The sequence below is a fragment of the Chaetodon trifascialis genome, chromosome 20, assembly GCF_039877785.1.
Source record: "Chaetodon trifascialis isolate fChaTrf1 chromosome 20, fChaTrf1.hap1, whole genome shotgun sequence".
NCBI lineage: Eukaryota > Metazoa > Chordata > Actinopteri > Chaetodontiformes > Chaetodontidae > Chaetodon > Chaetodon trifascialis.
Window position 1 is genome coordinate 1,849,492 of NC_092075.1, and position 26,484 is coordinate 1,875,975.

The 26,484-nt window shown below is 48.4% G+C and overlaps 2 protein-coding genes across 4 annotated transcripts; one reads left to right on the plus strand and one right to left on the minus strand.

The window, feature by feature from the left end:
* Positions 1-1,623: 1,623 nt before the first annotated feature.
* Positions 1,624-18,264, plus strand: LOC139349072 (ceramide transfer protein-like). Of its 2 annotated transcripts, XM_070989545.1 has the most exons (17): positions 1,624-2,283; positions 3,463-3,597; positions 9,578-9,694; positions 9,850-9,915; positions 12,099-12,206; positions 12,330-12,468; positions 13,284-13,367; positions 13,664-13,821; positions 14,211-14,303; positions 14,388-14,474; positions 14,566-14,658; positions 15,614-15,709; positions 15,822-15,954; positions 16,049-16,119; positions 16,210-16,338; positions 16,439-16,568; positions 16,733-18,264. In XM_070989545.1, exons 1-17 carry the CDS (start codon positions 2,173-2,175, stop codon positions 16,858-16,860), a joined length of 1,878 nt encoding a protein of 625 aa, XP_070845646.1. In that variant the 5' UTR covers positions 1,624-2,172; the 3' UTR covers positions 16,861-18,264. The 2 variants fall into 2 exon arrangements, with proteins under 2 accessions (XP_070845646.1, XP_070845647.1); XM_070989546.1 differs by lacking the exon at positions 9,850-9,915.
* A 23-nt stretch (positions 18,265-18,287) lies between these two features.
* Positions 18,288-24,471, minus strand: LOC139349071 (3-hydroxy-3-methylglutaryl-coenzyme A reductase-like). 2 transcript variants are annotated; one of them, XM_070989544.1, is made up of 20 exons: positions 24,346-24,471; positions 23,588-23,791; positions 23,368-23,479; positions 23,179-23,266; positions 22,958-23,042; positions 22,769-22,874; positions 22,545-22,651; positions 22,318-22,437; positions 22,045-22,178; positions 21,658-21,944; positions 21,402-21,556; positions 21,128-21,322; positions 20,870-21,028; positions 20,641-20,798; positions 20,446-20,551; positions 20,180-20,350; positions 19,924-20,064; positions 19,688-19,846; positions 19,346-19,500; positions 18,288-19,203 (listed from the first exon to the last, which is right to left on the minus strand). In XM_070989544.1, exons 2-20 carry the CDS (start codon positions 23,747-23,749, stop codon positions 19,149-19,151), a joined length of 2,655 nt encoding a protein of 884 aa, XP_070845645.1. In that variant the 5' UTR covers positions 23,750-23,791; positions 24,346-24,471; the 3' UTR covers positions 18,288-19,148. The 2 variants fall into 2 exon arrangements, with proteins under 2 accessions (XP_070845645.1, XP_070845644.1); XM_070989543.1 differs by having other exon boundaries at positions 18,311-19,203; positions 21,402-21,559.
* Between the last annotated feature and the right edge of the window lie 2,013 nt (positions 24,472-26,484).

Consider the following 26,484-nt stretch of genomic DNA (forward strand, 5'->3'; position numbering starts at 1 on the left):
ACGTTTCCTTTTAATGGAGGAGAAGAGTCGGACTGTGCAGCTAATAGGAGTCTTGTGGTTTCTTCGGTTCCAGGTCTCATGATTTCGCGGATCTGAGTCGGACTCACAAAACCCATGACATGGCTGAAAGCTCTGCTCCCCTGTAAATCACTGAAACGCTGCTGTCTGAATTTCAGGAGGTGTGTGTGTGTGTGTGTGTGTGTGTGTGTGTGTGTGTGTGTGTGTGTGTGCTAAGTCGCACAAGGATTATCACATGACTCATGGTTAACATAAGTACAGGCCTGGTACAGGATTATCTCCAGGGAGGAAAGGGGATGGAGAGAGGGAGCGTTCCTTATGAATGAATGTGTTATGTCACTTCGTATAATGATGCTAAATATTTTAAACTGGCGTACAATGTTGGAAACCCCCACCCCCCCACCCCCCAGCCCTAAGCCACTTTATGTATTAGACTGCTGTAGTAATACTTTACTGAGGTTGCTCCACTGACATCATGAACAGTGAGTCTATCTAAACACAAGGCAAAACCTCATAAATGTCTATACTAAGTGTTGATCCTGTCTTTGCTGGTTGTTGAAGTGACTCTGGAGACTCCTAAAAGCCCTAATTATAAAGAGGAGGCTTTTAATATCACCGTGATTTAATTCACCGAAAATACTGCCCCAGCGTAGCAAACAGATCATCTCTAAATCAGTCACGTACTTGAGATGAAATCACATCAAACCATGGTGCACATCGCCAAGAAGTGTTTGGAATTGCAGTTATTTTCTCCCAGAATAAATACACAGCTTTTAAAGTCCCTGAAAGGCAGCTTCTTATGAGGCAAAACATCCTGACGAAATTTGAAGAGTACAATTTATTTCACATACGAGGCTGGCTTTCGCTGTAAAGTGCTTTGAGTTGCTGGCTCGACTAGACAAGTGCTGCATAAATGCAGTCGATTTACCATTTATGATAATTATGATGGAGAGGACAGATAAAACATTGTGGTGGCATTAATAAAAATATGTGCATGTTTAGAGAAGTGATTTAAAGGATGTCACTGATTCTGGAAGCCTTACATTCTCCAGCAGCGATTGTTAAAACTAATGGGCCCCAAACTGACTTGGGAACAGCCAGCAGAGCCCTGCCTGAAGATCTGACTCTGCACATAGGGGACAAGAAATCAAGTAATGTAACTGGGAAACCATGAAGTGCTCTAAATGCAACCAGTAAAATCTTAAAATCAGTTCTAAAACGTATTGGTAACCAGTGAAGATGGTGGGCCCTCAGCTGATTTTTGCCCCTGGGCCCACTGGCTATTAAATAGATACCAATATTGGCCTTAAAGTACAGCTGTTTGTTTTGGTAGGAAAAGCAGCTTAAAGATTACTAATTTGAGTCGTGGGGTTTCCTTCCAGTGTATCAGAGCTGAATTAGGTTAACAGATGCACCTTCTGTCACCTGGAGCATCACGCTTGATGCACTTAGTGCTCCTGGTCTATTTTCTTGCACCTTTCAGTCTATTTTCAGGGCTCTAAACGGGAGGCGGAGCCAGGCGCCATATAAGGAATTGGTTTGGTGACGTCACCAGGGCCAGCGCCCCTGCGCAGCACACAAGCTGGTACACGCGCTCACCCGCCGAGAAGAAGCCCCAGACGTCAGTTGAACATGGCGTTGAGCTGGAGAGCTGTCACCGGTCTACAGAGGAAAACAACCGCCGCCGCGGCCGCAGCGCTTCTCTGAGAGTCAGCGACAGGATTTATCCGGGACCGCCGAAGCCTGCCTGAGCTCATTTATCTGCGTTTTACCCCTTTTCTGTCACTTGTGTGCTCCAGCGAAGGGGCAGAGTTGACGGCTAACGTTAGCGAGCGTTTACATGGACAGTTTGGCCACAGAATGTGTCAGCAGCCTCTTTAGCTAACAGCGGTGGACGTACGCGGCGGGAAACGCAAGCGATCGATCCTGTCACGAGCTCTGCTGTCTGGGTTAACTAATCCTTTGGACCTATTAGCCAGTCGATAATAACACAGCATGATTCAGTGAACTGTTGCTCCTCATTTGCTTGTCACTCCGGTCCAGACGGCTCAGTTTGTACTGTCAGCTTACCTTTAGGTCACCTGAGCGTCGTATGCCACATCTATAGTGTTTTTACCCTCAGCGTGTACAGCGTTAGCTTAGGAAGCGTCAAGGATGTCAGATAACCAGAGCTGGAACTCCTCCGGTTCCGAAGAGGACATCGAGCCCAGAGAGGAGCCCGGGCATCTTGTTGGTGTCGCCGACCTGAGCGGAGTCCTCAGCAAGGTGAGTCACGTTTCCGTCCAAGTTCACCAACCTCGATCAATGTCACTGCCAAGCGCTCAGGGTAAAACTGCCAGGGAGGCGCCTGTCTGCATTCCAGGGTTAAATGAGGTAATCTGGTACTGTTTACGACAAATCATGGCATGTCTGCTTCATGGGAGGGATATCCAGAATCCTCCACTGCCCGTCCGCGTTTCCTCACGCAGGTAACTCACCGTGAAGCCGAAGGAAAAGCCCCTCTGCACACGGAGCAACATTAGCCCACTGAGCCCCTGCTGTGCTAATGAGTGAACCAAAACGTGTTTGTATAGCTAGTCCATGCCAGGTCCGTACATGTGACACTGTGATACCTGTATGTTACATTTGCTGTACACCTGGTGATCACGTGGCCGTGGTACAAGTGTACAAGGTGTTTGTGCTGACCTTTTGATTAATCTTAAAGGTTGAATAGGCCTGCTGTGCCAGGTGTGCTGTGATAACAATGTGGATTGAGTAAATGATGTTTGTGCTCTGTCCAAATGTCCAGTCATACTGCAAATACTACTTTAACAAAAACATTTGCTGGAGTACAAGTACAAGTAGGGCACAGCGTCAATAAAAACACTGCAGGCTATTGTTGATCTGTTTTTCTTCAGTAAACAGGCGGTTAAGTCTGCTGCTAGACTAAGTCCTGGTGACCCATTTGACCATATGCTTCTGCTCACTTCTGCGAGACTTTGTTTTGGACAAATGGACCACAGTTTTAATTACTTAAGATGCTGGCAAGCTTACGTGGTATTAATCTCACTGTACGCTGGTTGTCTGTAAACAGATTGCATGCTGACCCGCTAACCAAGCATATTGTGAGATTAAGCAGATCTGCAACCAGAAAAGCTCACCTGTTCCATCATACTAAGTCCCATACACGTCATAGGTCTTGTGAGGATTAATGAGTCCACACTTCACAGAAAATCCCACCTGTCCTAACTCATTTTTCCCCACGTGTGACCAGAAAAATGGAAACCACTCTCTAATTCAGCGATCCAGTCAAGCAGTCCCTTAATAAAGACTTTGAGTTGCTTGTGACATTGTATGTTAACACGCAGTACATATTAAATAAAGTGGTATTTTAAGTGTCACGTTGTTGAGGTGTTTTTGACCCTCGACATACAAAAATATTGATAAAAGCTCTTTGTTTTTCAGTGGACAAATTACATCCATGGATGGCAGGACCGTTGGGTGGTCCTGAAGAACAACACGCTGAGCTACTACAAGTCTCAGGACGAGACGGAGTATGGCTGCCGGGGTTCCCTGTGCCTGAGCAAAGCTGTCATTACTGTGAGTACAGCCGAGGCTCTTCACTTCAAAGCAGCTCCCTCACGCTCTGTTCAGTCTGCTCCGGTACGCCACGGCCTTTAGAGCGTATTTGATGCAAAGCCTGACGTTTGTGCAATGGCGACCCTTTCAAAACGCCTTACAAGAATGAAGGCTGCTGTTTGTGTAAGAGGGCTGGATTTGCTAAGAGAGGAGCCGTCACTCCTGCTGTAAACGGTAAAACTTAGTGTGGCGCACGTCAACCTTTTCAAGACCTGAGAGGACACTCTGTGAACGTTTACTCAGGCTACAAACCGACCGTGTGTGTCACTTCACCTCCACCTTCAGATGATTGTCTTTACAGCATGAGTTGGTATAGTTTGACCTTCCATTCAGGAAAAAATGATGCACCTTGTTGCTTATGAATGGAGCAGATGACAGATGAGATGCACTAAAAAAGATAGATATTTGTAGTCTTAACCTTCTCCATATATTGGCTCACTAGCTGTAATGCAAAGGGGCTAATCAGTGTAGTCTGATTCAGTCATTTTGTTCACATAGCTTTGCAAACCTTTTAACATACTTAGAAATTTTATAACCCATTTGCGCCATATTCTCCTAAATCTGACACACCAGTCCTTTAGTTCACAGAGGACAGACTCTGCTCATCCCTGGATCCATGTGTGGGCTCAAAGTTGAACTCTTTATCATGAGGAACTTTACCCTGGAGTTTCTCAGACGTGGCATTCAGCTGCAGGTTGTGGCCTATTTTTACAAAGAACTCCTGATTATGTCTCAAGTTGTGCTGGAGGATAGCCGGCCTGTCAGGTGACTCTTCTGGTTTCAAAACAGCATGCTATGTGGTAACCTTTTACTTGAGACTTCATCATGAGACGAGTAATGCTGTGTCCCTGGACAAGCTGCAGTGGTACACACAGCACTGCTTATCAGGGGTTTAATAATATCCTCCTGTCTCACAGAGACAAAGAGCTGCCACACTCTGTTAAGCACGGAGACAATAAATCTGTGTGTCAACAGTGTTTAATGCTGGACGTTCACACTGTTCACACCTTTCATCGTGTTTCAGTGGGAACGCAGCTCGGCCATTGACTGCAGCTCCGCCTGCGTCTCTGTCCAAACAGTAACAAGGGAAATGAATAAGTTACTGTTCCCAGGCAGCGTGAAGCAGGCTCTGCCATTAGCTGTATTTGTTCAGCTTCCTCCGTTCCCAGTCTATGTAAATATTAACCTCCATGTGGTGCTCTGCCGTCGTCTTCTCTCATTCCAGCTGGAAATCTGCCTGGCATAAATAATGAAGAGTCACAGCTGACGATGGTCGTGCACAGACAGTTATTGCCTTCTTTGAGCATAAATATCTCTTCCTGTATTTCTCTCTCTGATTGTTGTGGCTCTCATATTAGCTCTTCGATGCAGATGCACCATGATGCAGTATGTCCTCAGGTGTTTCAGTTGATTGTTTGTACTTAAATTTTTTAAATTTTCTCTTATTTATTTATTAATGAACTAATCATTGCAGCTCTAGTGTGCATACAAGGAGAATATGCATTTAGTTTGGAGGAAAGTCTGTAGTGGAAGTTGCGCTGAGTCATTCACAGGTTTCAGTGTGGGCACTAAAGCTGAGAAAGTTTGGTAGACCTGCAAGATAACACGCATCGCAAAACAACCACAAGTCATCAGAAGCATTTCTGATAAGAGTTAATCTACACAGTATCATAACCCACGATTGGTACGAGCTGAAGGTCACTCCTGCAGTTCCTGCTAATTCAATAGCTGGTTTCAGTCGTACCAAACACGAGCATTGTCAGTGGGTGGGACACATGATATTAGCCCAGCTTAAGATATAATGCAGTCATAAACCACTGAAAACATGTTTGATACAGTCTGTAGGCTTTACAGAGGGAGTCTTCTTTGCAGAGCTGCTGCATTTCATTGAATTATATGCCGTTCATTTCATTAGGTCCACCTCCTGTCTGCACAGCAGTATGGGTACGTCATGAGCACACTCATGTCTTTGAGTTAAGACGTGCACAGAGAAGCAGTGTTACATCAGCATCAGGCATGTTTGAACAGTAAATTACCAGTTAAGCAAACTGGTTACCCAGTAAGTCATAGTAGTAAGTGTTAAATTGAAACTTTAACAGGTTCGTGTTGAAACACAGTTGTAGCATTGGCTAACGTTCGCCATTTATCTCCTTATGTTTTGTACATTCGTGTCACACGTGAGGCACGCAGCAGCTTCACAGTGTCACATTGAACAACAGCAACCAGCTTCCACCTTGTCTGTCCACGGTTACTAATCCACAAATGAATGAATGAATGAATTATTGTCATTAATGAAGCTTCTGCCTGTTACTCACTTTGAAGAACTTGAGGCTGGAGTCCGTCTCTGTAGCTTTATAGTATTTTTGGACTAACTAAAGGACTTCCTGGTAGCATTACTTCGTACCCTCCAGGATGCATTAGCTCCAGATTTAGATCCCTCTCTGGAGGCCGGCTATCGACCACATAAGACGCTGCCCTTCTTGTTGCACATCAGACAAAGGCAGAATTATGTAGGAGTACTCTGACTTAAATATCAATGTGTAGATATACTGATGGTGGTACCGCGGCCGACACGGACAGCCATCAGACTCCTTGTGGACAGGTGACGTGGACTGTGTTGTCGTGCTTTTCCAAGTTGTTGGTTCATGTGATTGTCTGTTGGTGCAAATGTGCCCCCAGAACTGCTTTTGCAGCCGTACTCACAAAGGCTGCTAACTCCCATCACCATTTTTAGATCCGTGGTCAGTTAATAGGAGCACACTGGCCTACTTGTAGCTCCTTCTCGCTGGAATTGGCGAGTCGTGCAGACTGGTTGTGTCACAGTTTTGTGCCGGATTATTTTGAGTTCTTCAAGGTTGCGATGATGATGTGGCCTTTTCCTCACAATATGTGTCTCCGTGAACCGCTGGAGGAGATTACAGAGAAAGGGAGATTAAAGCGGACGTCGAGTAGGTCGCTCCCAGTGACGTCAGGCTCTGTGGAAAGTGTCTTCAGTCGGGAAATGAGACTCTTCCTTGTAGCATGTAACTTCCTGTACGTTGGGGGTCATCAGGAGGGTGTGTGTGTGTGTGTGTGTGTGTGTGTGTGTGTGTGTGTGTGTGTGTGTGTGTGTGTGTGTGTGTGTGTGTGTGTGTGTGTGTGTGTGTGTGTGTGTGTGTGTGTGTGTGTGTGTGTTCGTATCAGTGATGTATGCTGTTGACTGTCACCTTTGTTCATTTAACCTTCCCTTCCCCTGTGTTTCCTCCTGACCGCTCGGTGAGTCACTGTTTCCTGCACTCACAGGGATCCCTTTTTGGTATCCAGAGTCTCCAGAAAGATGTTCCTGGCGTCTGGCCTTCAGTAGTAATGTTGAAGGAACAAGAACCTATATTTGTCTGAATCTCCTCTGCAGAAAATATAATTATGATGTTTAAATGTGCACAAATGAGTCATGTGACTCATGAGGTCTGGTGCAGCGTGTTTTCATTGGTGTCAGTCCTGCTTTTTTTTGTTTTGTTTTGTTTTTGGGTTCTGAAAATCACAAGCTATATTAAGGGGAGCTCCCGTCCATCCAGTGCTGTGACTGCAAACACGTACGCCGGCTCAGACCTGGAAGGGAGAGGACAGACCGGAGTCTTTTTGAAGTCGACAAGGAAGTTTATGCTCCAAGACAACAGAGACAGAATAAAGTGATTTTGTCATTCGCTGATTTTGGCCTTCATATCACTTACAAAACAATGATTTCATGAAATTTAATTTCTCCCCCTCCTGTCCAGTTCTCCCCCTGATAAGACCAGACAGTTGAAAATCATCCAAAACAAACAAAGACACAAACGAGCCCCAACAATCACTGACTCTGACACGATGATCTGGACGTGAGATATGATTATGATTGATTCCACCACGTACTAGGCAACAAAAATCCTCGAGTTTCTCGCGCACTCACAAACTAAACTCTCCACAGAGGTTTTTTTTCTCGTCTGCTCACCTGTCACGCAGGACGACGACATGGCCAGCACGTCGTGTTATCTTGTAAAGTGGAAAGCTGACCTTCGTGTGATGGATTGTTATTTACTGTCGCCTCGCATCCCAGTGACCTTCTCAGAGCCAGTGCAGGCTTTCATTGGTCAACCCAGCTTACCAGTCAGTATACCCATGATCCTCCAGTCTCAGAGGTGATCAAGAGGAACCTGTTTTCTCGCTTTCATAGCAAACAAATGAAGTCGCAGCTGCCAGCTAGCGCTGTGCGAGCTGTGTGCAGCGTCCTCTGTAACTTCACAGAGCTTTAATGTGGTGCAGTCACATGAGCGCGGACACACATATCCATTTTTTCTCAAATGTTCAGGTCAGTTTTTCACTTTTCTTTCTGCTCTGTACATTTCTGTTCTTTTCCTCCTCTACAGCTGTGTTGCCTTTGTATTTGTTTACGTGCCTCTGAGTATTTAATCTGATGACTTTTGCAGATCTGAGCGGCGGTTAAAGTCCAGTCAGCGGTTTGTCGAGGTTGCATTTTGAAATCGTGGGTTAAAGACAGAAAGAGGCTGTCGATGCTGTCCGCTGGTCTTTTGTCTTCCTTATAACAAATGGAGGTTTAAAGAAGTGTTGCTCTTTCCTTCCTTGCTCGTGCTTCCTCTTTTTGTTCGTCTCTGACAGCGCTGCTGATCTTACGCTGGCGCTGCTCATAACTCTTAGAGGAGCATCTGATTTGGAAAGCGTTCAGCCTCATGTGGCGCATTATTGACAGTGAGCGTCTGGTCCAGGTGTCGAGCAGCTCGCACTCCTCCAGTGAAACCTCCCTAAAGACACCACAGTGGGCCGTTTATTAGTCTGCCAGCTCTCTGAAGTAATACAGTCTTCAGTCGTGGTTTCGGATATTAGATTGTGAGCTCACAGTTGTTAATGATCATATGTGCTTTATAGCCTGTTTTAGTGGATAGACTTTTTATATTATCTCAGTATTGTATAGATGAAATAGATTCCTAACCCAAACAATCGATGCGTTCATTCATTGAACAAACCTTTCATTTGTTCCTTTCAGTCACTAACTCTGAAAGAGCTGATGAGCGGCTGCAGTGGCTCGTGCAGCGCTGACCGCTCTTGGCATTATTAAGTGTGCTAAGACAGGGATGTGCTTATTGTGTTGTGGCCAGCACAGGAATGCAGAGGCCTCTTCTCTCACATGGTTTCTCTTTAGCTTACAGTTTAACTGCTCATTCCTTCTTAACCTGTGTCCTCAACCACACTCGAACACAGCAGACTGTCTATCAGCCTGTTCGTTCACTTTACGCTGTAGAAGTGTCCTTTCAGAAGTCCTGATGCATTTGGTGAATCCCCCACAGGTGAAAAGCACTGCTGCAGCGGTTTTCCACAGCTGACAGTACACTGGAGGCCTATTAGGAACACGTTCCATCCTGCAAGTCGCCTTAAAAAGCCACTTATCTGCCACTTCTCATCCCGTGGGACGGTGTCTGAAAGTGCCTCTGGTGCACTCCTCTTTGGCCTTTGTCTCTGTGAGATCCTGCACATACAGCAGATAGACCTACATTGTACAAACTCCTCTGGCATGGCTGTGGCTGTGTGTTTCTAGCTGTTAAAGACTTCTCAGGAACAGATTGTCGCCCACTCTAACGCACAGGCGAGAGATTAGCAGTTTGCCATTTCTCTGTCATTTTAATAGCTATTCACACGGATGGCCACCTCGCTCATGCCTCCCTCTGCTCTTCCTGAGCAGGAAAGAGATTTGCGTTTCCTCTTGCTATGAAAAGAACATGACAGCATGGTTAGAAATGTATGGCATCATTACAGCAGGTATCAAGCCAGCCGGGTTCCCATAACAGGGCTCATTTCATGGCATCCTCCAGTATCTGATCCGCTCTCTGCTTCTATCTGATATCAAGAGAGACTGATATTTAAGGGATCAGCTCTAATCTAACGTTCTGTCCTTTGTCTGTTTATTTTTTAGCCTCATGAGTTTGACGAGTGCCGGCTGGACATCAGCGTAAACGACAGCGTGTGGTACCTGAGGGCGCAAGACCCAGAGCACAGACACCAGTGGATAGACTCCATTGAGCTGCACAGGGTAAGTCATGCACTCTCTAACGCAGCAGACAATGAACTGCTCGCAAAAGAAACAAATCCCTGTCATATTTGCAGCAAATACGATTAATCTAATGCAAGGTTGGATCTGTGAATTAGCATGTGTTGACTGTGTGCATGTGTGTGTGTTTCTATCAGAGTATCAGAGAGGGGAGGAGAGAGAAGGGAGGAGTCCAGGGAGCAATAATCATCCCTCCACCACTGGTGCGTCTGTTAGAGAGTCTGTAGGACTAACTGAGTGTTCACCTGTAGCAGCAAGTGTGTGTTTGTGTTAGCTGTGCCTGTGTTTGTTTAGTCCCTACAGCAGCATGGATAGCCCAATCCTCGATGGCCCACAGTCTCTTCATGACACTTTGAACAGGAGGCACGCTTAGCTGAGAGTTATTTTAACCTTGGACTAACAGTTGGCTCAGAGTTAGGCTGATCCCCTTTCACACACAGACATCGAACACACGGCTGACTCTGAAAAGGCTTCGACTTGCTGAGAAATCTGTTTGAAACACCCAAACAGATGGCTTGCAATGATTTAGCACAGAAACGCGGAGGTTAATCTGACCTGGGGGAGAGTCCGTTAGCCCTGGACTACGGTCGCTTGCCTAAAATATCCGAACAATGTGTTGTGTGAAGGCCGTGTAGCAGAAGCAGCACCCATCACTCATCGTAGACAGAGAGGACATATAAAACATGATTTCTGAGTGCGCAACATCACCAAAATGCTTTTATTATTAAGTCTGAGTCTAAGGCAGACCGTCCAGAGAGGAGCCTCAGCTGTGAGTCAGTGACGGGAGGAGCAGGCGGTCGCCACACCTTCATTCTGAAAGCATGCTCGTGGTCCATACTTTGGGAAATCCCCCCTCTTCCCTCCTCACCCCAGCACCGGGGGAGCTGCCGTGACTCACCCCGGGCTGGGGTCTTGTGCTCGTACATGTGCCACACCCACAATGAGTCACCGCTGAAAGCTCTTCTTCCTAGAAGGCCGCGCTTCCTCTTCTTACCCACATTACTCACAGCACTCAGCAGCCCTCATCTCCAGGGAGACACAAAACACTGCAGCTAACACTTCGTCCTCCTCCAGTTTGACACCGTGAAGCATCTTAACATGAAAACAACTCTGGTTTCCAGGATGCATCTGTGTGTTATAGATGTGCTGTGACGACCGCATGAGTTCAGCAGTGTGAGGTTATCACTGATGATGATTTTAGCTTCTGCTTCCTCACTTTTAATACCCAAAAAAACATCTTTATGACTCGGAGTCGTGTGGTTCTCCTGTCCTCTTCATCAGCACCCGGCTTTATGTCTCCAAAGTTACAAGTGTGTGTGCACAGAGGCCTCAATAACGACACGTTAACGCACACACACGCTCAGCTCGGCAGTGTTTTGTGTGCTGCGTTGAGGACACGTGTGTCGGTGTTACCGTACAGCTGAGACCGTGGACAGCAGAGCCAGCAGTGGTTCTGTTTTATTTCCTATTATCTGATCTTTATCAGGTGGTGCAGCTGCATCAAAACCTCTGCTTGCATGGATTTTTTTCTGCTATCTCACAGATAAAGAGCCCTTATGCAAAGCGACAGATAGAGCTATCTGTCAGCGGGGCAGCAGTATCTTGGCTAAAGGGCAAGCAGCACTGACTGAAAGCCATGTGAACGCAGGCACAGTTACTCCTGGTCGTTGACCGGCAGTTACCCCGGGCTCTTACCAATGCCAGTCACGTGCATGCACACGTCCTGCCCTCTGGTGGCTGAAGTGGGAAGCGTCTCTTAAAGGGAAACGTCTCTGCTTCGTCTTTCACAGCGTTTGTGTGTGAACCTTTCCTCTCTGCTGTCACCAGCCGTCTATTTTGGGTGCCAGGCCGTTATGCAAGAGCAAAGGGGAACCAGTCAGGTTTACAGGAAGTCAGCTGTGTTGCCATGGTCACTGAATGTGTGTCATGTTGTGCTGCTGTGGAGCTCATGCCGTCCTGTTCAAATGTCTCTACAACATTAAGAAAAGCATTATGAAGGCTTTCCTGCAAGCTTGACTTCATAATTAATCATCGTGGCTCATTCATAATGTACAAGTGACGAGAACAGGATTTTTAATTAGACAGTGACGTGCTGGTCAAAACATCAGAATAAACTCGACTAAACCTGCATGAAAGCAGCTCAGATCAGATGGACGGTTAGGACAGAGATGACTGAAGTTTAAGTGAAGGACATGTTGTGTTTGAGCGTTTTTGTCTCTGGGTTCATTTGCTGCGTCACTTTTGAACTGTGGCTGTTTTTTTGAGTCGCAGTCGAGCTCTTTTTGTCATGCATGGCCTTTTGTTTGCATTAAATCTCTCTTGATTAAGGCTGCTGTGCGACAGCTTCGCTAACTGCTCTTCCTCACGCCTGCGGGCTTGTTCACAGGCCGATTCTGGATATGGCTCAGAGTCCAGTCTGCGGAGACACGGCTCCATGCTGTCTCTCACGTCGGCCACCAGCGGCTACTCTGCCACCTCCACGTCCTCCTTCAAGGTGAGTTTTATCTGCACACATTATGGGGCGTTGTTGGCTCACGCTGCACTGATTGCACTGTGGTCTGAGGAAACGCTGTGTACACAAACGGGTAATTGCTGCGTTTCTTTGTTGTTTCTTCAGAAGGGTCACAGACTGAGGGAGAAGCTGGCGGAGATGGAGACCTTCAGAGACATCCTGTGCCGGCAGGTGGACACGCTTCAGAAATACTTTGATGGCTGTGCAGACGCCGTGTCTAAGGATGAGCTGCAGAGGGATAAAAGTAAGACCCACACACACACACACACACACACACACACACACACACACAAACTCCCTTTAACCCACTGATGTTTGTGATTTTAGGTGTTACAGGTGTTTTTGGAGCGTTCCACGACTTCCACAGACTTTGAAACATCAGCAGATATTTACAAAAATCAATGAAGCTGATGAGGAAAAACATTAAATCTATTGGCTGTAATCAATAAATTGATTCATTAATTGATGCCTTACAGTGGCTCAGCCTGTTTTGGAGTCAGGGTTGTTTGTTTCTGATGTATCTCAGAAAGTCTTTAGCTTGAGTTTTCCATTTTCTGTACAGATGAGGAAATATTTGCAGTTTATAGAAACATGTGTTGACTCTTGTATTGGAGTGTGTGCGTGTGCGCGTGTGTGCATGCGTGCGCGCGTGCATGCGCGCGCTCGCTGTGACTCAGAGAGCAGTCATTCTCCAGCCCCCTCGCCCTCAGCCCGTCTTGGCTGGCTGAGCGTTGGCTCATGGCTGCCTGCTCCGGGCGCCTGTGGATGACCACAGTGAATGAAGCCCTGCTTTTGTTCTCCTCACCTCCCTCTCCCTGCTCCTGGCTCTCTCTCCTCTTCCTCTCTCACCCTCTGTTCATTCTAAAGATGAAACCAGACCATTGTCATGTTGTCCAGCACAGCAGCGTGCTGTCAGTCTGATGGTTTGCTCCACTGTGAACGGGCTGCGAGGCGCCGCGAGGCCCCGGAGCCCTGAACGGTTTTCGGAGTGTGTAGCAGCTACCTGTTTGGTGCTTTTGAGTTTGTCTTCCCTCCTCTGAAACGCTGTCTTTTTTTCAGTTGTGGAGGACGATGAGGATGACTTCCCCAACACCCGGACAGATGGAGAGTTTCTGCACAACAACAATGGCAGCAAAGAAAAATGTGAGTAATGCAGACTCCTCCTGAAAACTTACATTATTCTTTCTATAATTTTAAACACGCTCTGCTTAAAGAGCAACATCATCATGCTTAATGATTTATTTAATGAGAGTTTAATACTCAAAAACTAAAGCATCCACAGTGGCATCACATCATGGTTCAATCTTGGTGTTTAAAAGTGTGTGACGACGCCTTTTTGGGACAGACGAAAACACAAAATACAGGAGTTTCAGCCGAAGTCACGTGCCATTGGTCCGTTTGTTACAAGCAGCATTTGTTCATGCTCCTCTTCTGTGCAGTGTTCCCGTCCTCCAGTCCCAAGGAAATCAATGGCATAGACTTTAAGGGCGAGGCCATCACGTTCAAGGCCACCACAGCCGGGATCCTGGCCACTCTGTCCCACTGTATCGATCTCATGGTGAAGAGAGAAGACAGCTGGCAAAAGAGACTGGACAAGGTGTGTGACCTGCAGTCACGTGACCTTAAACCCAGACGGAGGGCAGGAAGTGAAAACTGCAGCAGATGAGATGGAGGAAAGTTCTCACTGTCCCAGTTTAGATGAAATTATGAGAGAAGGTATAAACAGAAAATCAGGACGTATGTTGAGAAAGAATAGGCAAACAACTTTCCTGTTAGCGGGCGGGTCCACGACCTCGCTACCAAAGTCCGACACTTCCTGCCCGAGTGACGTGACGTCATGTGCACTAGTTTCTCAGACAGCAGTGGTTGTCCTCGTTTATCTGCAGTTGAGAGGTAGACATTTGCAAAGAAAGAGAGAAAGAGAAAGTTAGCACAGCAGTTAGCAGTTTCCTGACCACAGTAAAGATTGTGGGTTTGTGTTCGCAGGAGATGGAGAAGAGGCGGAGAATAGAGGAGGGTTATAAATCTGCCCTCAATGAGCTGAAGAAGAAGTCTCACTTCGGAGGTCCAGACTATGAGGTGAAGTCATGAAAGTGAAGCAGCGTGAACTTTGGGATGCGTAAGAGCCTTTGCAGTAACGTCCTCTCTCCACTGTCCTGGCAGGAGGGTCCGAACAGCCTCATTAATGAGGACGAGTTCTTCGACGCGGTTGAAGCTGCTCTGGACAGGCAGGACAAAATAGAAGAACAGGTGAGCAGAAGAGCAGAGAGACGCTCTGAAGGCAGAGACGCGGAGTTCTTCTTCTCACATTGTTGACTGACGTCTGTCTGTCTGTGTCCAGTCTCAAACTGAGAAGACCAGGATACAGAGGTCCAGCCCGCCCCCCCCTGGAGATGTCTACTCCATCACCGGCACACACAGATTCTCTGACAAGGTTGTCCAACCACTTACGAGCTCCGCCCATCATTCCTCCTGTCCCACCTCCTCTTCCTCCCGTTCTTTTCTCACCTCTCATCCTGTAACTTTGTCTCTTCCTCTCCATCATCCTCGGTCATCACACCTGTAGCCTCATAGTCAGTCCTCCCCTGCTCTGATAGTCATGGCACCGCCCCACGACGTCCACAGATTCAGCACAGAGGTAACTCATGCTCAGGCTTAGCCAGTCCACCCCCACCCCCACTTAACACCATGTTTGCTCCATCCTCAGTAACTAAAACACAAACGCAAGAGCCTTAAACGCATGAGCCTCTGATGCATGAGCTCCCACTGAAGTGTGTGTGGCAGTAAATGTCAGTGTGTGACGACAGGTTAACGACAGTCTGCTCGGTGTGTCATTTTGTGTTATATGTTCATTTTGGTCTGATTTTCAGCAGTGGACATCAAGTCTCACCGTGTTCATGCAGGGACATGTCCAGTTACCATGGTTACAGGACAAAGTTTACCTGTTTATACCAGTTTGAGCCACACAGTGCTCATGTCACTCGGCGACAGACTCGGGCTGCGTGTGTCTGAGCTGCTGCTCCCTCTCTGTGGTTTCCTGCTGGTGTTCTCGGCTGATCTGTTGTCGTCTGTGGTCTAATTTCACTTGAATTGTTGGTGTTTGTAATTCTCTACTTTGGCCTTCCAAGAAGCGCCGACGTTGATGCACATTACCGGCAGAGACGCGGCATCAGTGAAATACGAGATGTTTGTTAGTGCAACAGATGAAGATGAAGATGAAGAAGCTGCTTTTGTGTTTGATGCTGAGTGATTCGGTTGATCACGATCAATCACTTCATCATTGATCCGTCTCTCACTTTCACTTCTCTGCTGATCTCTGAGGACCTTTTCAAGTTGTCTTCACGCAGTCGGCATCACGTCCTCTGTCTATCCCCGGCCCTGTGTTGCAGGTGGAGGAGATGGTGCACAACCACATGACCTACTCCCTGCAGGATGTTGGTGGAGACGCCAACTGGCAGCTGGTGGTGGAGGAGGGAGAAATGAAGGTACGAGGAGGATTTTTAAGAAGGAATTCGTTCGTGAAAAACGTTTATCTGGACTCTGGACGTGTGTGCACCTGTGGTGATGAGGTGATGTCACTGTTTGTCGTGTGTGCAGGTGTACAGGAGGGAGGTGGAAGAAAACGGGATCGTCTTGGACCCGCTGAAGGCCACCCACTCCGTAAAGGGCGTCACTGGTCACGAGGTCTGCCACTACTTCTGGGACACTGCCTACCGCAACGACTGGGAGAGTACGTCTTTACTGGACATCAGTGCCAGTTTGACACTAGTTCTCAGGATTGAAACAGCTTCGTTGTAACGCACCTCGTTCTCTGTCTCTTTCAGCCACCATCGAAAACTTCAACGTCGTGGAGACGCTGTCGGACAGCGCAGTCATCATTTATCAGACACACAAGGTGAGAGCTCCAGAAAAACCCAAATGTGTCCACCTGCTGGACGGTGAGTGCCTGCTTTTAATCTCCTTTCGTCTGTGATGTCGCGTTCAGCGGGTGTGGCCTGCGTCTCAGAGGGATGTCCTCTACCTGTCCGCCATGAGGAAGATCTTGGCCAACAACGAGAACGACCCGGACACCTGGCTGGTCTGCAACTTCTCTGTGGACCACGACGACGCACAGGTGAGCCGGTCCGGTCCGCTCAGGTCCAGACGTCGTGCGAGGGACGTGTTGACAACCTGAACGATAATCACGCTGCTGCTCCTTTTGATTCGTCCCACAGCCGTCCAGCAGGTGCGTCCGTGCCAAGATCAACATCGCCATGATCTGCCAGACCCTGGTCAGCCCACCAGAGGGAGACAAAGAGATCAGCAGAGACAACATCCTGTGTAAAATCACCTACGTCGCCAATGGTGGGTGTCCATTTCTGTCTCTGTCTCTGTCTCTAAGCTGACCTGAGAACAGTCCAATAGAATGACAGTAAAATAAAGTACACAGTAAGAAGTGTGTGTGAAGTGAGGGATGGACACTGCTGACGTCCTCCTCACTGACGTCTGTCCTGTGTCTGTCTGTGCAGTGAACCCTGGGGGCTGGGCGCCGGCCTCCGTGCTCAGGGCCGTGGCAAAGAGGGAGTACCCCAAGTTCCTGAAGCGCTTCACCTCCTACGTCCAGGAGAAAACTGCCAGCAAACCCATCCTATTCTGAGGCTCACGGGCAGCTCCAGGGTGGTGATGGCGCCCTCTGGTGGCTGCAGTCAAACACCTGTGAGACAACCTTCGACCTCTGGGAGACTCATAATTTATCAGAATCACTGCAAGAGAACTTCCTGATTCTCCTCTGAATTGATAATATTGTCATTGAAAAACTGATTATTTTGAGTGTTTTTATAAAATACAGACAGCCGTTCGTCCCTCCCCATGAAAGCTCCATCCATCTGTCCTGCTCAGAGGACGGACCGACACGTCCAGGTGTCCGCTCGCGTCTCCTTTCTTACAGATATATTAATATATAAATGTACGTATGTTCTATAAGAGCTCTGTAAAAAGATCTTTGCTAACAGACTGATTTCAGTTTTCAGCTCCTCTTTGTGTTCACTAGTCGTTACCAAGCTTTTGATTGATTGATTTGAGCTGTTTTAAGTCTGGGGGGGCTGTCATCAAGCCGTGACCCCGGTGATGTAGACCTGACCTCCCTGACTGCGTCCCTCTCATGAAAACACCTTCCACTGGTGCTGATGGAGCGACAGTTGACGGGAGCTTGTCGTAGATCTGACGTACGTTACTCGCTTGGCTTTCCGGTCACGTCGTTGTAACGATGCTGAAGTGTCATCGCACGGTTTGAATGTTGTAAATAGTCACCGAGATTTCCCTGAAGGTCGTTTTTGCGAGCGAGTGGAGCCCAAATGCCTTAGTGTTCCAGGAAAGCGTAGACAGAGATGCGATAAAGGGCACCATCAGCGCACTAGAGAAGTGCCTCGTGGCTGAGATCCCCACAGCGTGTTCTGAACTTCGTTTGTGAACGAATAAACCAGGCGACGTTTCATTTGTTTGTTTTCCCACCGAGGACACTTTTACAAGTTCTAGTGTTATAAAGAAGATAAATGTCAGCTTCAGTGTTCCTCCACTGGCAGGCAGAGCACTGAAGCTCTGCGTCACGCCGGTCCTGTTTGAAGAGTTAGTGAGGATCCACTGGGAAGGCGCACTTTAACAGTTCTTTATCACACGTTTTATTTCCTAAAATCCTAACTGGAGTTTGCAGTTTTACAGCTGACACACGATCACAAACCTCTGCTGAAGGAGCTCTCATCACTCAGTGAAGCGTCTGTACTTCTACCAACCGTTCGTAGGACTTCAGGCACAAACTGTCTCATCTTGTCTCCTCTTTGATTTGAGAGCATTCAGCAGGATGATGGATGAGAGCAGACAAGACTCGCTGAGCTGAACCTCACCTTTCTGACACGAGCTGTTAAAGACTGAATGTAATTAGAAACACAGTTCTGTAAATAATCTGTTCATACTAACGCTGTGGGATCAACTTACAAACGTACTGTGACGGCATCGCACTTCTGACCTGTTTTAAAAGTGAAATAAATGAAGTTTATCCTCAGTTTTCCACGTCTGCAGCCATTTGTTCTCATTGCACAAAGACAAACCAGGGACATGATCTCCTTTATTTTTTTAAATAAAACAGTACAATCATTTGGAAGGAATAGCTTAAAATTGAATATTCTATCTAGAACATGCTACGGCTCAACTTCTCCACGACAGACTGAACGTGAGGCCACGTCTGAGCTTCACTGCTGCCTGAAGAGGACAAGACGAGACCCTGCAGCGTCCTCTGAATCCTCCGCTCACTGCACGTGTATAACAGCGTACCATACGTTCATTCAGCTGGTTAATATGGCTTAGATTTTCCAGTTTTCCTCCAAGACGCAGCCACAGTCCTTCCACAGTATACACAGTATACAGCAGCACTCGACTCAGGAAAGCTTGTAAGTGATATCCTACAACACTGGTGCCGTTCAGCACCGCGTACATTCAGGCAGGAAGTTGGCGTTTTAACAGCGCCGTCTGAAGCGAGCTTTGGCAAGTGCAAATCAATTTCTCACAACACGTTCCACTTCATGCATGGTGGAAAAGCTGCGTGATTTTGGCCTTCGGACTCTTCGAGGCACGGGATGCTCGTTCAGGATTTGAACCAATCCAAACACTCTCAGAGAGATCAACAACAACAACAACAACAACGGCTCCGACAGACCACGACCGTGGTCAGCGGCAGACAAATGGCACAAATAAGTAACCGAAAGAGCTCAGTCCAAAAAGTCTTTATGCACAAAGCGAGCACCTGCTGGCCGCCGCCTTCAGCGCGTGCAGGGTCCGGTTAGTAGCCTGTTAGTCTTTTAAGGTCTGGGTGTCATCGGGGGACGGTTCAGCCGTTTTCTTCTGTTAGGAGAGCTCGTTCAGTTCGACTGACGGCGAGGTCGACGGTTCACGTCAGGCAGCTTCCTCCGACTGTGACGAAGGCGTTTCTGACAGGTTTGCTTTAGATCTGAGAGCCAGAAACAGAAAAATACGCTTATCATGAAGCTAGAATTTTAAAGTTTGACACAAGACCAGCGTAAAAAGACATGTGGACCAGCTGATTTTCACCTGAGCAGTAAACAACACAGACCACAAAGAAAACATCTCACCTGTTGTGGGTCATGTGACTCTTCACAAGGTGTCCAGCAGCGAGAGCCGCCATCAGGGAGAGCTCCCCCGCCAGCACGGTGGCACAGACCACGCGGGCCAGCTGGCGGGCGTTCTCGCCCGGCGCGTTGGAACTGCTTCCCTGGACGCCAAGCATCTAAAGACAAAGATGGAGGTCATGTGCGTCAGAGAGCTGGGCGACCAATCAGAAGGGTCAGATCCTGTTCCTGGTATCATCGCAGCCCCCTCCCTTCAGCTCTGAGTGCATCGCTTTCTTTCTTTAATGAATTTATGCTGCAAACGTTTCTAGTCCACCTGTAAGAAGTGAGTGCAGGTGACGTTACCTGCAGACACGCCTGCTGCGGCGGCAGGTTGGTGCCTCCTCCCACGGTGCCCAGCTCTATGGAGGGCATGGTGCAGCTGATGTACAGGTCCTCCCTCTCTGGACCGACAGCCTCCATCTGAGTGATACAGCTGGAGCTGCCCACGGTCTGAGCCGGGTCCTGGAACGAGCAGCATGCTCAGTGAGTGAGGTGACACAACGCTAACGCTGATTCATACACACTGAGCGACCCCTCACCTGTCCACAGGCGATGTAGATGGCTGCTACGATGTTAGCAGCATGAGCATTAAAGCCCCCGATGCTTCCAGCCATGGCTGAGCCCACCAGGTTCTTGTTGATGTTCAGCTCCACCAGAGCCGCCGTGCTGCTTTTCAGCACCTGCAGACACAAACAGGCCGCGTCAGTAAGAAACGTGCGATGAGCAGCAGCAATACACAAACGCTGGGAGTAAAGCAGGATCTGATCCCTGAAGTCTGGTTTCAGTCGTGCGTACCTCCCGGACCACCTTGGCGGGGACGGTGGCCTCGCACACTGCAGACTTTCCCCGGCCCATGATCCAGTTGATGGCAGCAGACTTCTTGTCGGTGCAGTAGTTCCCGCTGACGGCCAACACCTGCGTGTCTGGATGCTGCTGCTGGAGTCTGCGCAGAGCCTGCTCGGTCCCCTGAGACCACAGAGACAAACGCAGAGGACGGAGTGAGCTGAGCGGAGGACAGAGCAAAGGCTGCGTTCACACCGCGACGCGGGATGTGCTCGTACCTTGGACAGCATGTTCATGCCCATGGCGTCTCCCGTCTGAGACTGGAAGCGAATGTACAAGTTCCTCCCCGCCAAGCCCACCAACACCTTCTCCAGACGAGCAAACCTGAGAGAGCAAACATTCACTGATGATCTGGAACATTTTCAGCGTGTGGCCGAAGGACGCGCTCAGTCGTTCTGCTCGTGTTTTCTGACCTGCTGGTCTGGTCGAAAGCCTCTTTGATGGCGCTGAATCCGTCCGGGGTCTCGAGCCAGACTTTGACCTCCGCGGCCCGGCAGGCCGAGGGCAGCCTCACCACAGGACCCCTGCTCATGCTGTCGGCGAGGATCCTGCTGCGGCAGCCCCCGCTCAGCTGGACGGGAAAGACCGCAGAGTCAGCAAAACACACATGCAAACACACACGCAAACACACACGTCACTTACAGAAAGCGCCCTGCATCCTCTGTTGGTGCTGGCTACCAGGCAGCCCTCTGTGGTCGCCATGGGAACGTAAAACTGCTTCTCGTCCAGCGGAAGAGGACCGGCCACGCCCACTGGAACCGGCATGTAGCCAATGACGTTCTCGCAGCAGGTGCCCATCACCTGCGGGACAAGAGCACGAAGTAAGCTGCAACGTCAACACCTGCACCACCTCAAGAGCGATGTACCTGATACCTGAGGGAAGGTGAGCGATGAGTTTACCTTTGAATAGTCGAAGTCCTTGTAAGGCAGATGAGCCAGGGCAGAGTGAACAGGCAGTTTGAGTGACAGCATCTCCCTCCGGATGGCCACGCCTCTCTCCGGACTCTCGAGGACCGCCTCCAGTTTATAGTTCAGGATGTTGCGTGAGGTCACCAGGTTCATGACCTCTTTGTTGCTGAGGAAACGGGCGCCCCGCTGCAAGCAAACCAGTGAGTTCTTAACCTTCAGACAAACACAGAAGCAAAGGTCTCCTCTGTCTGCTCCGGCAGCTCACCTGAGGGTCTGAGAGGATGGCCACGCACTCCTCCAGCGTCCGGGCCTCTGGGTCACCGCTGCTGTGAGGAACGGGCGGCGTCGGAGGGGGAGGGTCCCCGAAGCATGAAAGGCAGCGGCCGCCGTCGCCTGAGGCTGCTGCAGGCTGAGTCACCTCTGCTGAGGAGGAACGAGGGGGGAGGAGAAAACACGTTGAGCAACGAGCAGTTACATCAGAGCTCGTCTTTTCCCATCAGGCAGCGCGGACATAATCTCACCGCTCTCTCCGCACGCCACCTCGGCCTCGGGGGACGGTCTCCAGTCAGGCACGGCTGAGCAGGCGGGGCTGGTTGCTGCGGCACCGTTCATGATCTTCTGGGGTTTCGGGGCGGGGGGGTCCCTCCTGCAGCAGTCCCCTGCCACCCTGGGCTTCTGAGCAGGAGAAGAGCCGATGATGGGACTCTTCAGGGACAGGGAGGACTCTGTCTCCGTTTGCTCAAAGAAGACGTACTTCACGGCCAGGAGCAGGGCGAGGCCGAGGGTTATCACCTGCTCCAGGTGCACGCTGACAGAGACAGTCACACGTCAGGAGGTTACGGCTCCAGAGTCAAGAACAGGTGAAGGTATTCATGGAGCGAGCGATCGTCCTCGTTCAGGGCTTTTACCTGGTGAGCTTCAGAGGCAGCATGGTGCCGTCGGACTCCAGCCTCCTCGCTATGGGCCCCTCCGCCGTGCGATTCTGACCTGGGTGCTCAGCGGCTAGTCGAGTGTGAGCATGAACCAAGGCCAGACCCAGAGACTGAGGAGGACATCACGAAATCGATGCTGCAGTTAGACTCTTTTCACACTTCCTTACTCTCAGTTCTTAAAAAGTCACCTTTAGGCTGCGGTGAGCACCATGTACGCAGGCTAAATCTGAGCTGAATTCAGTTTCTCACCATGATGATTTTAACCCTCTGAGTCACAGGGTTGGGCTTGTTGTCCTCTTCCTCAGCCAGCACACGGGCAAAGTGGCTCAGCTGCCAGATTGGACGACCTTCACGGCTTTCCCTCGACAGCTACACACACACACACACACAAACACACACGAGCACACACTCATCGTGAGACACTCTTGACATTTTAAAAGGCAATAATTCTCCCAGATGTCACATTTTGTCCTCACCTCCAGGACCAGGGAGACGCACGCAGGGAAGAAGGTCATGAAGACAAAGTAATTGGCCAGGACAGACATACAGCCAAAACAACACATGATCTCTAACTGAGGCACACCTGGAAAACATCAGAAAACAGTCAACAGTTAATTTCCCACTCAGCTCACCTTCATCACAAGTCACACTGAAGCACACTCAGAACATCGCCGTCGCTGAGGAGGAGGAGGAGACAAACCTGACATGGTGCCAATGCCAATGACCAGACACTCGACCACAGCGTCCAGGGTGAAGGTGGGGCCCAGGATGGCCATGCCCTGCGAGATGTTGTCCCTCACCTCCTCCTGTACACCAAACACAGGCCTCAGGTACATTCTTCACATGAACCAACAGATCACACCTACACCAGCACTACGCGTGACGTTACCTGAGAGTTCGAGCTGAGGGCGAATTTGGCCAGAGCACAGGCTTTGGACAGGTCGATGAGCAGGAGGAAGAACGGCAGGGCTTCGCTGCAGGGAAGAGAGACGAGCGTCAGTCTGGGTCAGATTCAACCTCGGCTTTTGTCCACGCTGTCGTGAACTGGTGAACGAGCCGTCAGACTGTCTGCTGAACAGTGAGGGTGTGGCGCTGCTTTGGGACACTTACTTTAAACCTGTAAGCTCTTTCCCAAAGAAGTGGATGACCACCGTACTGAAGACAAAGCTGGAAAATACTGTGAACAACCCCGTGATCCCTGCAGGACAAGAAAAAACACACCGACAGGTTAAATAATCTGTTTCATGATGAAGCTGAGTGATGAAGAAGAAGAACACGTCTACATCCGATCACACTGACCCAGGATATATTTAGATCCCAGCTGTCGTAAATTCTTGAACTGGAAATAGACATAAAGGATGGCCATGCAGCGGGTGACTGTGAGGATGATCACATCGCTGCTGTGGACTTTCTGGAAGAAAACAGACAGACATGTCGTCTTACTGATGCTACCTGAGCAGCTCCTCTTCCTCACTACACTCAGGCTGACCTGCCTCGCCTACAACACGGGTGGACTCACCTCCTCCACTTTAGGGCACTCGTTCCAGCTGCACATCTGGCTGCTGGTTGCCAGGCTGTTCATGGACATGAGGCAGATGGTGAGAGCGAGGGTGCCCACGATTACCTCCCACGGGTGGGAGGCCACCAGCAGGCCGTGGAGCCTGAACAGACGAGCCAACATGGCTTGTGGATGTCTTCCTGCTACCTAAGGTCACAGCCTCACCTGTAAGATAAAAGAGGAAGGACGTCATCCCATCATTTCCATCAACGAGACAGGACGTGATCCAGTTCATTTTCAAGACTGGGATTGAAGGTGTTGTCCCAAACTGTCGCTGCTGTGAATTATGTGATCATGTCAAACAAACGCCTCACGACTCTTTAGCTGAAAGCTGTAAGACGACCATCCAGCTTCTTCTTCATGCTAACTAGCAGCCGTGAAAGAGGCGTTTAGCTAAAAATCTCACTCAGGTCCTGTCTCTGACATTTAAACACAGAGACACATCTGCGTTTAAGACTACTCAGTTTAAGTTTAAGCTACTAGACTAATGGGTGTGACTCGTAGCACGGCTGTACGCCGACAGTTACCGTTTTCGTTGGTTAGCATTAGCTTCGTTTTCTAACAGTTCTCGTAAGAGGACACTTAGCGTTTGTTAGCATTAGCTTCGTTAGCTGTCACACCCGTACTAACTCATTCACCCTGTCACCAAGGTCGTTTCGTCCCTCCGTGTTTGAACACTTTTATAGTTAAATTCTAAGAAAAATGTTAAATTCACGTACTTTCAAGTGTAAGTGTCACTGTGGTCAAAGAGTCCTTTCCATGGTGTTAATTTCTCCTCCGGATCGCTTCGCTAGCTACCGCTACCTCTTCCTGATGCAAGCAGACCAATATGTCGCTGCGATAATGCTGACGTCACTCAATATACGTCATGGGGCGTTGCGAAGGGTGAAGCGGAAGTGACGGCTATGATAACGCAAGCAAAACGAAGTTTTAAAAATGACCTTTTTAAAAAAAAAAATATATTATTTGTTCTTATAAAAGTGGTGCATATGTTCTGTCAATATTATAAAATATTGTTGATATTAAATTGTGAAAAGATTAAAAAGGGGGGCTTACTGTAAATTGTTATCATACTATTTATGGATTAATTTGGTATTCACAAATATATTCTTGGTACAGAGGTTTCACTTTCAACAACACTGTAAAGCAATTTCTGAGTAACAAAGTTTGTAATATCCAAACTGTATTCTATTAATCCTGCACGTGCAGTTTCATCCATGAACATGTCAGTGCACTGCACAAAAACTGGCTCACACAGCCACGTTGAACAGGCTCGCTTTCTGTCTTAATAACCATCATGTAGCAGGTAGCATTTTCATATTTCAGACTGATGCAAACAGCTGTTGGATTCACTGTGGTCTTCACATATGTTGGCATTCAGACCCTCCCTCAGTCCAGTTCAATCAGATTAGACATGTCCTGTCAGAGTAACTGGAAAGCAGATAACATTCATTGTGAACTGGTGCCGTCTCTTACAGTGTCACATTGTTTTACTCTTCTCTGAGTCTATAGGTACTTTAATTATATATAACATAATCATACCCCTGTTTTATCTTTGTATCATGCAGTTTGTGGATTTATGTACACCTCATTACCTCTCTGATCCTCCCCTGTTGAGTTGTTCATCTGTGGTCTGAGGTGACCTCGCACAGGCTGCTGACTTGAGACACACCTCTTGGTTGAATGTATTTGGTTACTGGCTTAAAAATGCTTCTCTCATTTGCCCTTTAATGTATCTGCTTGAGGAAGACAATCACTGAGCCTGATTAAATCACAGCGATAGAGATCAGCCAACATAAGAAATTCTTCTTGTTCGAATGAAAAACTGCCCGTTACATAAGAGGAATAAAGATGCCGAACCCCAAGTGAAATTTACAAACATTGTATTCCAGCCTTCAGAAATCACTCCAAACCTGCCTGACGAGTATTTACAATGACACACAGAAGTGAATTTTAAAAACTCATGGTTGAAATCATGTTAATGTTCATTTTGAGTTGAGCCATCTGAGCGAGCCAGGGGTGCAGGACTGAGGGGGGGTAGTGAGCAGGCAGTGAGGAGGGCCACAAAGAGCCTGGAATCACTCAGCGTTGATGCGGGAGGGGCCGCAGAAAAGGTCTTTGTACAGGATCCAGAATTTTGTGCTACACCCCTGGAGCCTGCAGAACCTGTTTGACGTTATTTGAAATGCAGCTGGTGAGTCAGTTCTCACACCTCCAGCTATTCAGGTTGTTTTTAAATCTCACTGTAAATATTTCAATCAACTAATATTTATATATCTGTGCCAGTGGCTGTGAAAGGCCTTCCAGTTTACGGCTGGGCTCTCTACTAAAACGTTATTAACCTCTAGTTTCTGTTTGTCTCTCTCACAAAGACAGTTGCAGAACATTGTCCAGGGCAGGAAGCACTGGGTGGATATTTCCTCTTTATTCGATTAACTGGACTCCACTGCTGCCACACTTCTACATTTTTTTCCTGAGTTTTTTCCTGTTTTTCTTGATCCTTGGAGAGCTGAGTCTCACCGGACTGAACCGTGAGTTTGTGCCACGTGTTCCTTGAACCTGAACTTCTGTCTTCTTTAAGTGACTTCAGATGACTCCAGCCACGGGTTTTCATTCACCCTTTAATCAGATGCAGGGATATTTGGGAGGGGATATCTGTCATTTGCGCACAGCTCCGGTTCTTTACTCGCACTGTGTATCCACTCTCATAATATTCTACATGCCGTGGTGCTCTTTAATAAACACAGGTGGTGACACATGACATTTTTGTTCAGCTATTATCTGTAATTAGCTCGTTGCTTCCTGAGTCCCTCCCCCTTTCCGGGTTGTTTGTCGGAGCGCGGCGCAGTCCTCTGAGC